General features: G+C 31.0%; 1 protein-coding gene and 1 long non-coding RNA gene across 6 annotated transcripts; both read left to right on the top strand.

Annotated features, from left to right (window-relative positions):
- Positions 1-701: 701 nt before the first annotated feature.
- Positions 702-8,890, top strand: LOC149157221 (uncharacterized). Of its 4 annotated transcripts, none has more exons than XM_089435677.1 (6): positions 702-1,067; positions 2,158-2,279; positions 6,900-7,190; positions 7,327-7,476; positions 7,558-7,609; positions 8,714-8,890. In XM_089435677.1, the coding sequence occupies exons 3-6, from the start codon at positions 7,188-7,190 to the stop codon at positions 8,887-8,889; spliced, it is 381 nt and encodes a 126-aa protein (XP_089291803.1). In that variant the 5' UTR covers positions 702-1,067; positions 2,158-2,279; positions 6,900-7,187; the 3' UTR covers position 8,890. The 4 variants fall into 4 exon arrangements, with proteins under 4 accessions (XP_089291803.1, XP_089291804.1, XP_089291802.1 ...); XM_089435678.1 differs by having other exon boundaries at positions 702-1,098; positions 7,561-7,609; XM_089435676.1 differs by having other exon boundaries at positions 702-1,098.
- A 94-nt stretch (positions 8,891-8,984) lies between these two features.
- LOC149157220 (uncharacterized) lies at positions 8,985-12,061 on the top strand. 2 transcript variants are annotated; one of them, XR_016261544.1, is made up of 2 exons: positions 8,985-9,087; positions 11,541-12,061. It is a non-coding gene; the product is annotated as an uncharacterized LOC149157220 (long non-coding RNA). The 2 variants fall into 2 exon arrangements; XR_016261545.1 differs by having other exon boundaries at positions 9,016-9,124.
- Positions 12,062-15,031: the final 2,970 nt, after the last annotated feature.

Raw genomic sequence — 15,031 nt, 5'->3', positions numbered from 1 at the left:
AATAATAATATAATTTAAAAATATTTATCATTAAAACATAATAATGTACATGTACGGAATATATATTATATATTAATGTACATGTATGGAATTTATATATATTGTAATGAAAATAAAATATATTTTATATATATAATCAATTAATAATTGTATGTTATATTTATTATCACAGATTTATTTTAATTTGAGATTTATAAAAATTAATTTTTTAAAACTGTAATTTTTTTTGGCGAAAATAAATATTATTTTAAATGTAATATTAAGTAACAAAATCTACAAGCTACACCATACTGAATGATAAAATAAAAAATAAAAAAATCCATTCATCACTCAATCAATTTTATTTTTATTAACTTAAGTTATTAAATTAAAATAGACCAATAGTGTGGTGAGGGGTTCCATAGATCTGTAACCAAAACCAACCAAAGCCCTGTTATTATTTTGTGATAGAGCCGATTTATCCACATTGAATTAAATTATTATTAAAATATTAAACGGTTGTTTTGGCAACAGAATGTGGTATCGGAGGGACGGCAACGAATACCACCAAAAACATTTAAAAAACTGAATTGGAAAACGTGAGGGGCGTTACCATCGAAACAAATGGTCCAAAGTTTCTGACAAAGTTGCAGATCCACCGTCTCTGCATTCATTAAATACCACACTATCCGATACCTTCTTCACACCGCGTCTTCCTTCCTTTCATACTCCCTCCCTCCCTGCTCCCCGAGGCCAATAACAGTATTCTCTCGGCCTCTCCCTGTATGGTAGATTCCGCTTGTGTATCCTCAGAGCTTTTCTTTCTATTAATTCTGCTTGTGTGTCCTCGGAGCTTTTCTTTCTATTAGTTCTGCTTGTGTGTCCTCGGAGCTTTTCTTTCTATTAGTTCTGCTTGTGTATATTCCTGATAAGTGGTTTTTATTTTCGCTCATGGTGGAAGGAGTTTTGCGTAAGGTGCCGACAGAAGAGAGTGGGCACACATAGTCCCTAGCATTTCTTGTGTGTGGGCCGATGCGTGCCCATGTCTTTTGCTGTCAGCTCTCAACGGACGGACGTGTTTCAGTACGGTGGGGATTCTAACTTGTACCTGCAGGCGTGGTGCGCCATTTTCCATTTATTTCGTTAATAGGTTATTCTTTTAGCATACATAGACAGGTGCTCCTATATTTTTTTTTGCATGTATTACTTTCGTTGCTTCCAAGCCAAATACCAAGGTAAGCCGTAACCAGCCTAAATCCACACGTTGGCTGTATTACCTCCAAACCTCCTCTCATCACGTTGGCTGTATTACAGAAACTTGCCTTGCTTTTTCTGCACTTTCTCTGTCATTCGGACATTTTCAGTATTAGACCTAGAGCTAGAGCTGTTTGAGTGCGCTTGCCGAGGGTGGGTTTTTCCAATAATAAATTTGACAGAAGGGTTTTTTCTGACCGTCATCAATATTTCAAAATTTAGGGTTTTCTAATAACAAATTCGACAGAAGGGTTCTTTCGGATAGTCATCAATATTTTAAAATTTAGTTATAAATGTTTTGTTTCTGATAGTCATCAGTATTTTAAAATTTATTTATAAAGGTTTTGTTTCTGATAGTCATCAATATTTTAAAATTTATTTATAAATGTTTGCACATTCGTTTAAGGGAAAATAATCTTTGAACGATGTTGTCACTTTCAAAGTTTGAAGATAGTTTAGGAGGGTCACATTAAAAGCATGTATGGTTGGCATGCCCGCTTACATCGGAAGCGCATGCATTCATGGCTTCATATTTCTTGGTAATAGATCCGTCTGTAATGAAGTCAACGAACTTTGCGCTGTGTTTTGGTCAAATTTCCCGGTATTTTCGCCTCCTTCTGAAGAGTTTTGTCAAAAAAAGATACGTGTTTTACTGATACTTTTAACTGTCACACGTGTAGTTTTGCATTGTGTTAACATCTATAGTCTAAAACCGGAACGCCTTTATATTGTTTTCAAAATTATTTGCATCGATTCGATGCATAGCAGTCCTTGGTTGGTTATCTCCTTCCAGGAACAACTTTGATATGGGTGCCATAAATTGGCAACGTTAATTTGCAAATATCAGCAGCCGAGTGTTTGAATAAATCGAGAGACCTCCTTCAATTTTATATTTTGATTATACGGCTGTTTTTTTGTTTGCAGGTGCGCCTTATTGAAAGCTCAGCTCTAGCTCTATTTTTCCTTCATGTGATTGGTCGGTCTCTAGGGTTTCTACGATGATCCAGTTTAGCTGGTCCCAGCAGTGATAGATGAGCGCAATCAAGGTTAAGATGTCCTGTCCTGTCATCTCCATTCCGTCCTTACCTTTTATTTTTGATTTGGTCAAGTATCGCATACATCAATTTATATTTTGTTTACTATGGAGCTATCACGGTTTATTGCAGATCGATTCTATTGAAACCTTAAAACTTATGTTATATGTTTGCCACTAAACAAAGGTTATAGCGACTATAACAGCAATACCGACTGTAATGTATTTTCAATACTATCGAATATGTGAATTTGTACTCTTTTTCTGAAGTTACATCCCACGACAGGCGTTTAGTTTTTGTTTTACATCTATGATGATGGACCCCTTGGTTTAGGATCTATGGAACCATACTCGAAAAAAAATTCCGAAAAGTAAATTATACTCATAGTTTTGATATTATTTCAAGTTTGTTTAAATCGGCGTGGCAGTCATGTCTGGTTCACTATTTGACAAAATATACAATGTTTTTTATATAGGGAATTATAGGATTGATTTATAAGGAATTATAATGCTAATACTAGATGTATATAATTTTGTTTTTTTTTTCAAGAAAACTTTGTTGCAGTTATTTTTTTTACCAAACCCATGGAGGTTGGGCAAATTTTCCTTATCCTTTATTTTTTCAAATGTTAATTTATTTCCTGGATCGTCTATATTTTGAGTTTCGCTCTCTCTTGAAAAGGAATTTGTTTTTAGTTTATATATATTATTTTTCAAAATATATATATATATATATATATATTATAAATTTATATTTTTAATAACGATATTTTCAATATAATTTTATGAAAAGGAATTTGTTTTTAGTTTATATATATTAATTTTCAATATATATATTTTATAAATTTATCTTTTTAATAACGATATTTTCAATATAATTTTATTTTCATATTGTATGTTATTGCTTATATATTTTATTTTGATTTTATATTTTATACATTAACATAGTTCTCTTTTCTTACAACAATAAAATACTTATTATAATAAAATAATAATTATTAGGTATATTCCTTTCTAAGATTATTTATAGAGAACTTTGATAAATGTGTTCACACTTATTTTACATAAATACGATTTCTTGATTTCTTTGTAAGATACTTATTATAATAAAATAATAATTATTAGGTATATTCCTTTCTAAGATTATTTATAGAGAACTTTGATAAATGCGTTCACACTTATTTTACATAAATACGATTTCTTGATTTCTTTGTAAGATTATTTATAGAGAACCTTGATAAATGTGTTTACATTTCTTTTACATAAATACAAGAATGCATTTTTAACATGAGAGGGATGTATTTTAATATTAAAAGTTTGAATGTAAATAGAGGGATGTATTTTAACATTAAAAGTTTGAATGTAAATAGAGGGATGTATTTTAACATCAAAATGTTTTGCTAGACAATTTTTGTTCTTTTCTCATAATACAACATAATATATAAAAATAATAAAGTATATTAAATAATAAATTATATTGTGTTTTAATATATGTATTTCTCTTCTTAATCCTTTAAAATTTAACATCCTTAAAAATTCAATATCTGTATTTTTAAACTTGTTTTATGAATCAATTAGATTTTTAAAAACTTTTACATTCACAATGTTTTATTTAGACATTTTTTAGACATAATTTTTATTTTTTTGTATTTTTTTGTACAACCAAGTTGAGAAAGAATCTATATTTTATTTTTCCACATATTATTGTATTATTTTCAGTATATAAGAATCTATATTTTATTTTTCCACATATTGTTGTATTTTTCAGTATATAGAAGGGTGCCAATTAGCTAAGAAGATAGCCTACTATTCTTGGTAATTATGTAGTTTTAAGAACTATATCACTACCTTTGTGATTATGATATCACTTTGTTATTTTTGGTAATTATGTAGTATTAAGAACTCTATCACTGCCTTTGTGATTATGGTATCACTTTGTTAATATGTACCGTCCTTTGTGATTATACTATGACTTTGTTAATATGTAATGCTATAAATGTTTTAAAAATGCATGAAAAGGTGAACCTCCTTTAAAAATTTCATTTATTAAACCATGATATTCATTTATTAAACCATGATATAAAAGTTATATTTATTAAACCATGATATAGGAATTTCATTTATTAAACCATGATATAAGAGTTATAGATATTCCCCACACTTTGATAGTGGATTCCTTCTCCAACTCATTCTAATATAATTTTTTTCCATTCTTTTAAAATCATTTTCTGAAAATTTATACATTTTCAGAAAATTTTGAACATGTTCTGCTATGCCTCTGATTTAAAATCATTTTTAGAAAATTTATACATTTTCAGAAAATTTTAAACATGTTCATAGCAAAGTGGATTCCTTCTCCTACTCATTCTAATATAATTTTTTTCCATTCTTTTAAAATCATTTTCTGAAAATTTATAGATTTTCAGAAAATTTTAAACATGTTCTCCTATGCCTCTGATTTAAAATCATTTTTAGATAGGCATAAAATCATTTTTAGAAAATTTATACATTTTCAGAAAATTTTAAACATGTTCTGCTATGCCTCTGATTAAAAATACCCATGATTGTCATTGTTTCCATAATTATTTTTCATAAAATTTTAAAAATAAATGTTCTCCTATGGCTGACGTGCCATTTAAAATACTTATGATTGTTTCCATAATTATTTTTTCATTAATATATTTTATGGATTAACTTTTTTCTTTTTCTTTCAAAAAAAATTATTCTCCCTCTGGTAATATTGGGATTCACCAAATAGCTCTTCATCCCCACATTTAATTATAGACTTTGGACATATCAACAATTATAAAGTCTCACAATTGCATTCTCCATAACAGTTCTGAGAAAGTATTCTCCATTACCAAAATCCTCCTTTCATTTCAATGTGGCATTCATTATCTCTTTTTCTACATGATGAAGGACCATTACTATTGCATAGTCAATGTGGCATTCATTATCTCTTTTTCTACATGATGAAGGACCATTACTATTGCATAGTCTAGTGTTTGTATATGTTATTCTAGTGTTTGTATATGTTTTTCCACTCTTTTTTGTATTTTTTCTTTAATCATTTTTAAAATTCAAAGAAAATATTCATCAAAAATATTATAATTTCTTTCTTTTAATAAATTGTTTTTATATTATTAAATAACATTTTATTCTTCTCTATTTTTAATATTATAAATATTTATATCTCAATAAAATAATAAAATATAACTTAACCTTATAAATACAAAAATTTTAAAAAATTATATAGAAATGTAACTTGCTTTCCCGTCATTGACTGTTAACCATTCCTTTTTTCTTTTCTTCCAAATCAAATTTTATATAAACAACTTTGGATGTTCTAACATTACCATCTATTAAACTATAATTGCTTCTTGTTTTCCAAATCAAATTTTATGTAAACAACTTTTGATGTTACTATAATTGCTTCTTTCACTTGTAAGGTTTCCCTTTCTGGCGATTGTAAAATATATATTACCATGTATATAAGAGAGGCTTCCATTTCTAGGGGGTTGTGAAATATCTATGGCTACGTATATAAGAAAGTCATTAAAATATGTTTATAAAAAATTATGTAAAATAATCCGAAACAAGTATGCAAAATTACAATTTTGAAGTCTGTGAATAAAAGAAACTGTACAGTAACAACAAACGAGCTATTGGTATTCCATCTATAAATCCTGAGGATCTCTATCTCCTTGTGCATCATGATTTGTATAATAATATGGTTTATATATATATTCATCTCATTACTCTTTTACTCGCTGTTCTTTGATTATTAGTCTATTCTTTGATTATTAGTCTATCGCTGTTTTTTTATTATTAGTCATTGCCAGACTAGTCTATCGCTGTTTTTTTATTATTAGTCATTGACAGATTATTATTAGTCTAATGGCCAGGGACTATAGTAATCAGTTAGCATAGTAATGAGTAGAGTAATCAGTTAGCGAAGTTACTTTGATTATTAGTCTATTCTTTGATTATTAGTCTATCGCTGTTTTTTTATTATTAGTCATTGCCAGATAGTCTATCGCTGTTTTTTTATTATTAGTCATTGACAGATTATTATTAGTCTAATGGCCAGGGACTATAGTAATCAGTTAGCATAGTAATGAGTAGAGTAATCAGTTAGCGAAGTTACTTAATTATCACTAAGTAATTAATAGCATAGTAAGCATAGTAATGAAGTAATTAATAGCATAGTAAGCATAGTAATGAGTATAGTAATCAGTTAGCGAAGTTAAGTAATTATCACTAAGTAATTAATTTAAGCAGGTAATCAGTTAGCGATGTTAAGTAATTATCGCTAAGTAATTAATTTAACCTAGCTTATTAATCCCTGCAATCACTTATAACTAAACTTTTTAGTCGCATATAGTTTCACCATATTATTCTGCCTCTTCCCGAGGCAGAGGCCAAAAGCATATTATATGAACTTATTCCGAAATCTATTTCGGAAACATGTTTCACTATGTAAACTAAAAAACATATTATATGAACTTATTTGGAAATATTGAATGCTATTAAGCTAAAGCAAGTTGCCAAGTTATAGGTTACAGGTGGTGCATGCATGTTGTTGTTGAGGTGCCAATGGTTGAAGTTGGCAGCTGGTGCATGTTGTTATCAGTTTTCTAGCATACCGGGTGTCGAGCATAAGGGAGGTGATGGCATCTTGATAAGAGGAGAGCTTCAATAAGAGGAAAGCTTCCGACCTGCGTGGGAGTTGATGGCTTCAATAACACCTGCTTGGACGACGGGCGGTGATGCCACAATTCAATAACAGGACACCTTCCGACATGGGTGGAAGTTGATGGCTTCCATAACAGAAGCGCTTCTGCCATGCCTGCAAGTTGATGGCAAGCTGATGCATGGAAGTTGATGGCTTCAATAACGCTTTTGCCATGCCTGCAAGTTGATGGTAGATTGCAGCAGCGAATAAATTTCAGAAAAGCAAAATTTCAGAAAAGCTCTGGTAGATGCTAGATTCTAATTAGAAAATCTATTGCATGCATATCTTTGTAATATTTGTAAGTTTGTTGTAATCTTTGTTGTAGGCTCTTTTTCGCAGAGGCATTCTTTTGTTGCTGGAGGCATTGTTGCAAGCTTTAGCACCCCTATCTTTGTTGCAGGCTCTTTTTTGCAGGCTTTTTGAGCAGGCTTTTTTCGCAGAGGCATTCTTTCGTTGCTGGGTTATCACAATCACGGTATGCTCATCTTTTTTATATATAAAAGATAATATTATAAGCTAATGATTCATGAAGAGTAATACCTTACCTGTCTTGCAGCAGGAGGCATTGAGTTATCACAATCAGGAGGCATTGAGTTATCACAATCAAGGTATGCTCATCTTTTTTATATATAAAAGATAATATTATAAGCTAATGATTCATGAAGAGTAATACCTGTATGAAGAGTAATACCTGTCTTCCAGCAACATTTCCAGCTTCTGTCCTTTTCCTTTTGCTAAAAGATAATATTATAAACTAATGATTCATGAAGAGTAACACTGTCTTCCAGCAACATTTCCAGCTTCTGTCCTTTTCCTTTTGCTACAAGAGGCATTAGGCTTCTGATTCAAGTGGAAAATAGAAAATAACAAACATTGAATATCAAATAATGAATCGCAAACTGTGAACTGTTAATCGTAAAGTGTGAATTATAACGCGTCAACTAGAAACTGTAAAGTGAGACTGCTTTGTTCGTTCCCAACTCTCATAAACTTCTGGCTTCAGAGAAAGGCTTTAGCAAATCAGCTTTACTATCAATCCTGAAGGCATCTGAGCTAGAAGCTAAGGCGGTTGACTAAGTTACTTCTCGAGATTGAGATTTATACCTAGTATCTGAACTACTACCATCACCAGCAGCGCGAGTAGTTGACCTAAATGCTTCTTCAAAAGCCTTTTGCTGCAAGCACGCCTGCACTGTCTATTCTGCCATGCTAATGGTTGTAAACGCCGCGTTTATGCTGCCATGATAACTGGTGTAAAATTAATATTATCCCCCATTCAACTTATATTATACACTAATAAAAATTTACAAATAGCTAAAATCTCCAATTTTTTTTATACCAATGGAATCCAAAAAACACTATTATACCAATGTCAATGCTCCGATTGCTTTCTGGATAAGAAAATTTACAAATTTTACATGCGACAGACCGCCTGTTGCCAATGGGTAAACAAAAGAGACATCGAATACACATTTCTTCGTAAGTTGCAGAATACACATTTCAATTTAGATGAAGTTTGAATATTGTCCAATAAACTTATTTGCACTTTGTGCCCAGACCGAACTTGAGACTAGGGATAACAACTAAAAATATTAATATCTGGTGGAAATGTCAGAAATCAAATACAGTATGGGGAACTTGCAGATTAATTAGAGTAGCTCTGCGTCGTCCATGGAAGTCTTACTTACGAGCTACCTTTGCTTCTGTCCCAGGGTCTGTAACCTCTGTGGTGGCCATGCTTCTGCTTCTGGAACTTGCTGCATCTGGTGGAACTACTCGCTTTGATTTTGCACCTGAAATGCCAGACTGTTTGGTATACAGCTGGTACTTTGTGAGATGGCCGCTGCTGGTTCAAGGTCTTCATATAGACCACGAGCAGAAGAATTGAAGCTAGAACTAGTTAGCATATTCCAGAGAGATAAAGGATTGCTCCATTAGATAGGTTTTTACAGTCGGGAGCTAGCTGGTAATGGACATTGGAGCCAACAGTTAATGGACGTCGCTGACAGCCAAGCTAACCTTTGTTCCACCGCCGGCTACAAAATGATTTCTTTATGCCAGAATAAGGCATTTGGTATGCATGCAGGTTCGTGTTCAGCATGAGAGATACCTGGCCTTTGCTGGTAAATTTACTCTTAGTCATACATGTACTTTCTTTTCCATAATAGTAAGACGCTTTTTTCTTTGGCATTGTCGCTTTATCACTTTTGATCTGCTAAAAGAAATGCATTGTAGAGCTGGTAATGCATTGCGTGCTCAGTTCTTGGTACACGTGGGCACAATAATTTTTCTTTTTAAACAATTTCATAGCAACCCCGGAATTTCCTGCGCAAGAGAATTATTGGCTGGATCATCCTAAGTTTATAAAATATACTATTGCTTTGCATGAAGGTCTACTACTAGATAATGAAGTTAATAAAAGCGATACCAATTTGGGGCAAGAGAATTATTGGCTGGATCCATGCTAAGTTTATAAAATATAGTATTGCTTTGCATGAAAGTCTACTACGACATAATGAAGTTAATAAAAGCGATACCATTTTGTCTATGAATTCGCGTGGATGATTCTTCTTCTTGTGTAACTGTGTATAGGTCATCAGCAGATCATAACATCCATAAGAAAAGCACAAAGTCCAAAACAATGTCCCTCTCAATCATTTATTATTTAGAATATTTAAAGTTTCAGTAAAGCATTCACCTCTTTCTTTTCGACCCTCTACTTTTAGGACGTGCAGATCAGATTCTCGCACACAGCCATGAAATCCATCTTTTCTCCACTTCATCAACACATCACAACCATCATTACTTCGGATTTTAAAACATATTCTAGTTGACATTGGAATAAGTACAAGACACTATATATTTCCGGATCCTTGTGGGCAATAGATATACCATGGTTGGTGCGACGCATATTCAGCATTTGAGCGTTAATTTGTGCCAAAAGAAAATGCTTTTAGGTAGTCATTGCAAATCGTTTATTGAGTACGTACCAATAAATGCCTACGAAAATAATGTGGTACATGTATCATATATTCTAAAATGCCTATCAAATACATTCCACTTTAGGAATTCGCCAAAATGTATATTTATTTTCGTCCCCACACTTCAAACTAAAGCGTAAAATTAAATGCCAGAAATCTTTTGTCTCTGTGTGGAAATGTTATGTTTTCTCCCCTCTGATATCTTCATTTCTATGTGCCGACCACGTGGTGACTACTTTACTACAACATTCATCCTAATATCGGACCGACAGACAGATTCTATCTACCTAGATTACTTCATCGTAATTGACTTTGTCATCGTCTACAGACGCCACATAATTGTGGGAAATAATTTTTTTTTTTCCATCTAGCCATTTTTTTTTATTTCTAAAAAAAATTAACGGTTTAAATATACTTTTTCTTTTTAATGGTGGAAATCTTGACGCTTCAAAACTATAATTCAGATTTCCTAAAATTTTTACTGGGTTATCCCTCAGCGCTATTTTACAGTTCCTGGGTTATCCCACAGCTGTTAAAAAAAGCATGGCGTGGCATTCTCATTTTCTCCTAACTTCAAACAAGCCTGTTACGTCTATCCGTGGAACGTGCGTAGCGTGTTAATGAATTTGTATGTCTTTTTTAAATATCTAAATTAATAGTTGCTAAGTTTAGGGTTTTTCCTACCCTCCATAATTCTTATGTTTAGGGTTTTCCTGCTTGTGTTGTTTTTCGGAGGTGACTTTAGCTATGATTGTTTCCATATATCTTCATTTCTGTGTTGTAATTCATCTTCTGCTTGCCTTGTTCTATGATTACTTGTTTAATGTGAATGCCCAAATCGTGAAACTGTAAAGGTCGAAAACCTAATTTTTGATTCGTATGGGGAAGATGGGATATAAATAACTATCTAAAAGACGAAAGCAAAAATTGCCTATGGAGGACAATTTTTAGATGGTGTTATCATTCTTGCCTATGGAGGACAATTTTTGGATGTGTTATCATTCTTGAATATGGTCTTTTTATATGCTGCAATACTTTATACTGAGAATAACTTTTACATGGTTTTTTTCAGTACTAAAAAAAACATAATATATTATATCATATAATCAATATTCAGGATATAAACTCATATGCTAAATCCATTACATCATTCAGTCCATCTGGGTGAGCAACTTCCATTACATCATTCAGTCCATCTGGGTGAGCAACTTTTACATGGTTCTGTCTTGGGAAGCTTATTCTTCAGATGCTTTTAGTTGGGAATCTTATCATTTAGATCATTTTCATTTTGTTATATATAGTTCATTAAATGTTCCATCCCATCAGATTGATTTCACTGAATCCTATTAAATGTTCCATCCCATTAGATTGATTTCACTGGAATCCTATAGATGTATCAGCTCACTGTACCGTTACCCGCGCTTCTGACATACTTGTGGTTAAGTAGGAGACGTTTATGTCATTGAAGAATTGCATTTCATGTACTCTACTGGTTTTCTATCCATTAGATTCAGATCTAATTGGTGCTTCAATGTCTGTTTCTAATGGCCTGGAGCAGCTATTCCTAATGAAGCCCTCCGTGGCATATGCTGGCACACTGGCTCCCGTGAGAATACAATCAGATTCAGCGGATATTATTTCCATAGGTTGCTATGGATTTTTAGGGCTCCTGGGCTCCTGAGGAAAGGACGGCTCTGCATATTTGCTTTCCACATTCAAATAAGACAGTTTCCCACACGCACTGGAGTTACTTGGATCTAACTGAACATCAGCTAAATCCTATCTACCGCAGGGATCTCCATAGGAAATGGTCCCCCTTAAAGAGCGCAGATCTATAAGATCGGAGGAATTGCTTTACATTGTAAAGTAGCACCCTTTAGAGGTGAATTTCTATGTACGGCGCCGAAAGCCTAATCAATCACAGTTGAGTCTGTCAAATAAATGTCCAGCTTCAAGAGTCAGAGTCAGAGAGGTTAATCAAGGGCGTCAGTAGGAATTACCGCCAAAAATTAGTGCTGTAATTTGCAAACGGATCCACTCAATCAAAAATCAATTACTCAATTTGTAATTTTTTGAAAAGTTAGTTCGTTAATTTTTTTATTTAATTAGTTTAAAATTCCAAGAAAATTTATTGAAATTAGGAGTTTTATAGTTTGTGTTTAAAAATCAACTACTCAATTTGTAATTTTTTGAAAAGTTAGTTCGTTAATTTTTTTATTTAATTAGTTTAAAATTCCAAGAAAATTTATTGAAATTAGGAGTTTTATAGTTTGTGTTTTAAAATTTTCACAATCAGAGTGCTTTAAGGTTTTAGGGTATTAAATTTATAGTTTTAATAAACCAATTTAAATAATACAAGCTTAAAAATTTTCCATACTCCAACAACAAATTAGCTAAAAACTCTAAAAATTGAAAAACTTTATTTGCAAACTAATCCTAAAAACGGAAAACCACAAATCAATAACTAGATCAAAAGACAAATCAATAACTAGATCAAACATACAAAAGCCAAAAACTCAAAAAATTGAACTGCATTTGCAAACTAAGCCTAAAAACAGAAAGCCACAAATCAATAACTAGATCAAACATACAAAATTTTTCGAGGGTGCTAAATTCATAGTCTATATATACAATAAAGAAACTAATTTAAATAACACAAATTAAAATTTAAGCTCAAAAATTTTTCATACTCCAACAACAAATCATACTCCAACAACAAATCAGCTAATTTAAATAACACAAATTAAAATTTAAGCTCAAACATTTTTCATACTCCAACAACAAATCAGCGGAAAACTCTAAAAATTGAACAACTGCATTTGCAAACTAAGCCTAAAAGCAGAAAACTAGATCAAACACACAAATCAATAACTAAATAACTAAACACACAAATCAATAACTAAATAACTAAGCCTAAAAGCAGAAAACTAGATCAAACACACAAATCAATAACTAAATCAAGAAGCCTAAAAGCAGAAAACTAGATCAAACACACAAATCAATAACTAAATAACTAAGCCTAAAAGCAGAAAACTAGATCAAACACACAAATCAATAACTATATACACAATGGAACGGATTCAGCTGGTATGTCAAAATCCTTGCAAACTAAGCCTAAAAGCAGAAAACTAGATCAAACACACAAATCAATAACTAAATCAAGTATACACAATGGAATGGATTCAGCTGGTATGTCTGCATTTGCAAACTAAGCCTAAAAGCAGAAAACTAGATCAAACACACAAATCAATAACTAAATCAAGTATGCACAATGGAATGGATTCAGCTGGTATGTCAAAATCCTTGCAAACTAAGCCTAAAAGCAGAAAACTAGATCAAACACACAAATCAATAACTAAATCAAGTATACACAATGGAATGGATTCAGCTGGTATGTCAAAATCCTTGTATGTATGTCAAATTTTTATAGTTCTTTTTCATTTTTAATGATTATTACAGATAAAAATAACTAATTAATATTTATTCTTATTAAAAATGACTAATTAATATTATTTACTCTTATTTTGTTTAGTATTACAAAGAAAATTTATTAGAAATTACAAGAATGCACATCAGAAATGAGGAATGAAATGCTATAGAAATGTTAATACTTTCGTCTGATAATGATATTTAAAAATTATTATTATTATTATTATATTAAATTAAAAAATTATTATTATTATTATTATTATAAAATTAAATAAATAAATAATTAATAATTGATATTTATTATAATTTTAATAATTTTTAATAGAATAAATTGTTAAAATGTTTTTATAAACAATTTGTTAGGGTGTTTTTAAAGAACAAATTGTTTAGGCTGCTTAATATGAATGTAGATGTAATTTAGTTTCAAGGTAATTTTTGAGTATTTCTTTTATATTGGATTAATTTTGTTTTAAATTTAAATTATCACTTTTTAAACATGGTGTAGCTGTTTAGTTAAGGTAACTAAAGTAATTAAATGAAAGGTAAAAGTAAATATATGATTTAGGTTTAATATTTATGTTAGGTTTTTGCAATAGTATAATTGGATATTTTTCTATTTATTAAATATTAAGGTTGATCAGTTTTCCACATATTTGAGGTTCATCTTCAAATCAATATGAATGGGATGGATCCTAAAAATCAACAAATTAACAAGGCCATAAATCTTAAATCTGAAAATATTTTTGTATCTTTAGAAATGTATTATATAGAAATAAATTTTTTAAATCATATTAACAATTTTATATTTAACATATACTAGCTCACTTGACTAAGTGTCATGTGTATATGCAATTAAAATTTTAGAGTTAAACTAAGGGCATTACACTTCTCTAGCTCTTATTTATGCATTTTCGTCAATTCATTGACACACATATGTAATGAAAAATTCCAAACAACTACAAAAAACATTGTACATGCTCCTATTTTGCATCTATTAGATATAGCCCCTGAAGCTTAGTCTATTTATTGATGCCTTCCAAGCTTGATTAATCTACAAAATAACACATCCATCCTATTTTCCTTCATACGATTGTTAGAACCCTATTTTCAAAATGCATGAATTTAAGTATTTAGAGGCCTTTTTGAAAATGTTCAACCTCAAGATGTTGTTTTTATTTTTCTATTGAGATAAAATCAGATGTTAGTAGATTAAAGTAGTATTTTTTGTTGCATTTTATTTTATATCATCTCCAATTCTTTTATTACCTTCTTCCTCATTGCAAAGACCATTAATCAACTCATAGTATACCATTTCAAGATGGATTAAAACCCTTTCCCATCATTTCTCTATATAGATTGAAATCTTTCATAATATTGCATACTCTTCCATGCAAACCATTGCGAACCTCAATATCATGTTATACATGCCCATAAATCATATCTAGGAAAAGAAATCACTTTCTTATATACTAAATTATTCTTGTTTAGTAGAAATTTCCTTAATACCTCTATAAAATCCTATACCAATGATCCATGATCTATTTTATAAGATTTCTTTGCGAACCTCAATATCATGTTATACATGCCCCTAAATCATATCTAGGAAAAGAAATCACTTTA

The sequence above is a fragment of the Pinus tabuliformis genome, chromosome 5_2 (genome assembly GCF_031772625.1).
Source record: "Pinus tabuliformis cultivar Carrire ecotype Pingquan chromosome 5_2, CPIR1, whole genome shotgun sequence".
NCBI classification, from domain to species: Eukaryota; Viridiplantae; Streptophyta; class Pinopsida; order Pinales; family Pinaceae; genus Pinus; species Pinus tabuliformis.
Note: the sequence above shows the minus strand (reverse complement) of the source record. Positions and strands in the feature narration are given on the sequence as shown.

Excerpts from the sequence above, each read along its gene's own strand:
- LOC149157221 (XM_089435677.1), top strand. Across the intron at positions 7,477-7,557 it reads GCTGGGTTATCACAATCACG|CAGGAGGCATTGAGTTATCA; the intron begins GTATGCTCATCT and ends CCTGTCTTGCAG. Across the intron at positions 7,610-8,713 it reads ATTGAGTTATCACAATCAAG|GGTCTGTAACCTCTGTGGTG; the intron begins GTATGCTCATCT and ends CTTCTGTCCCAG.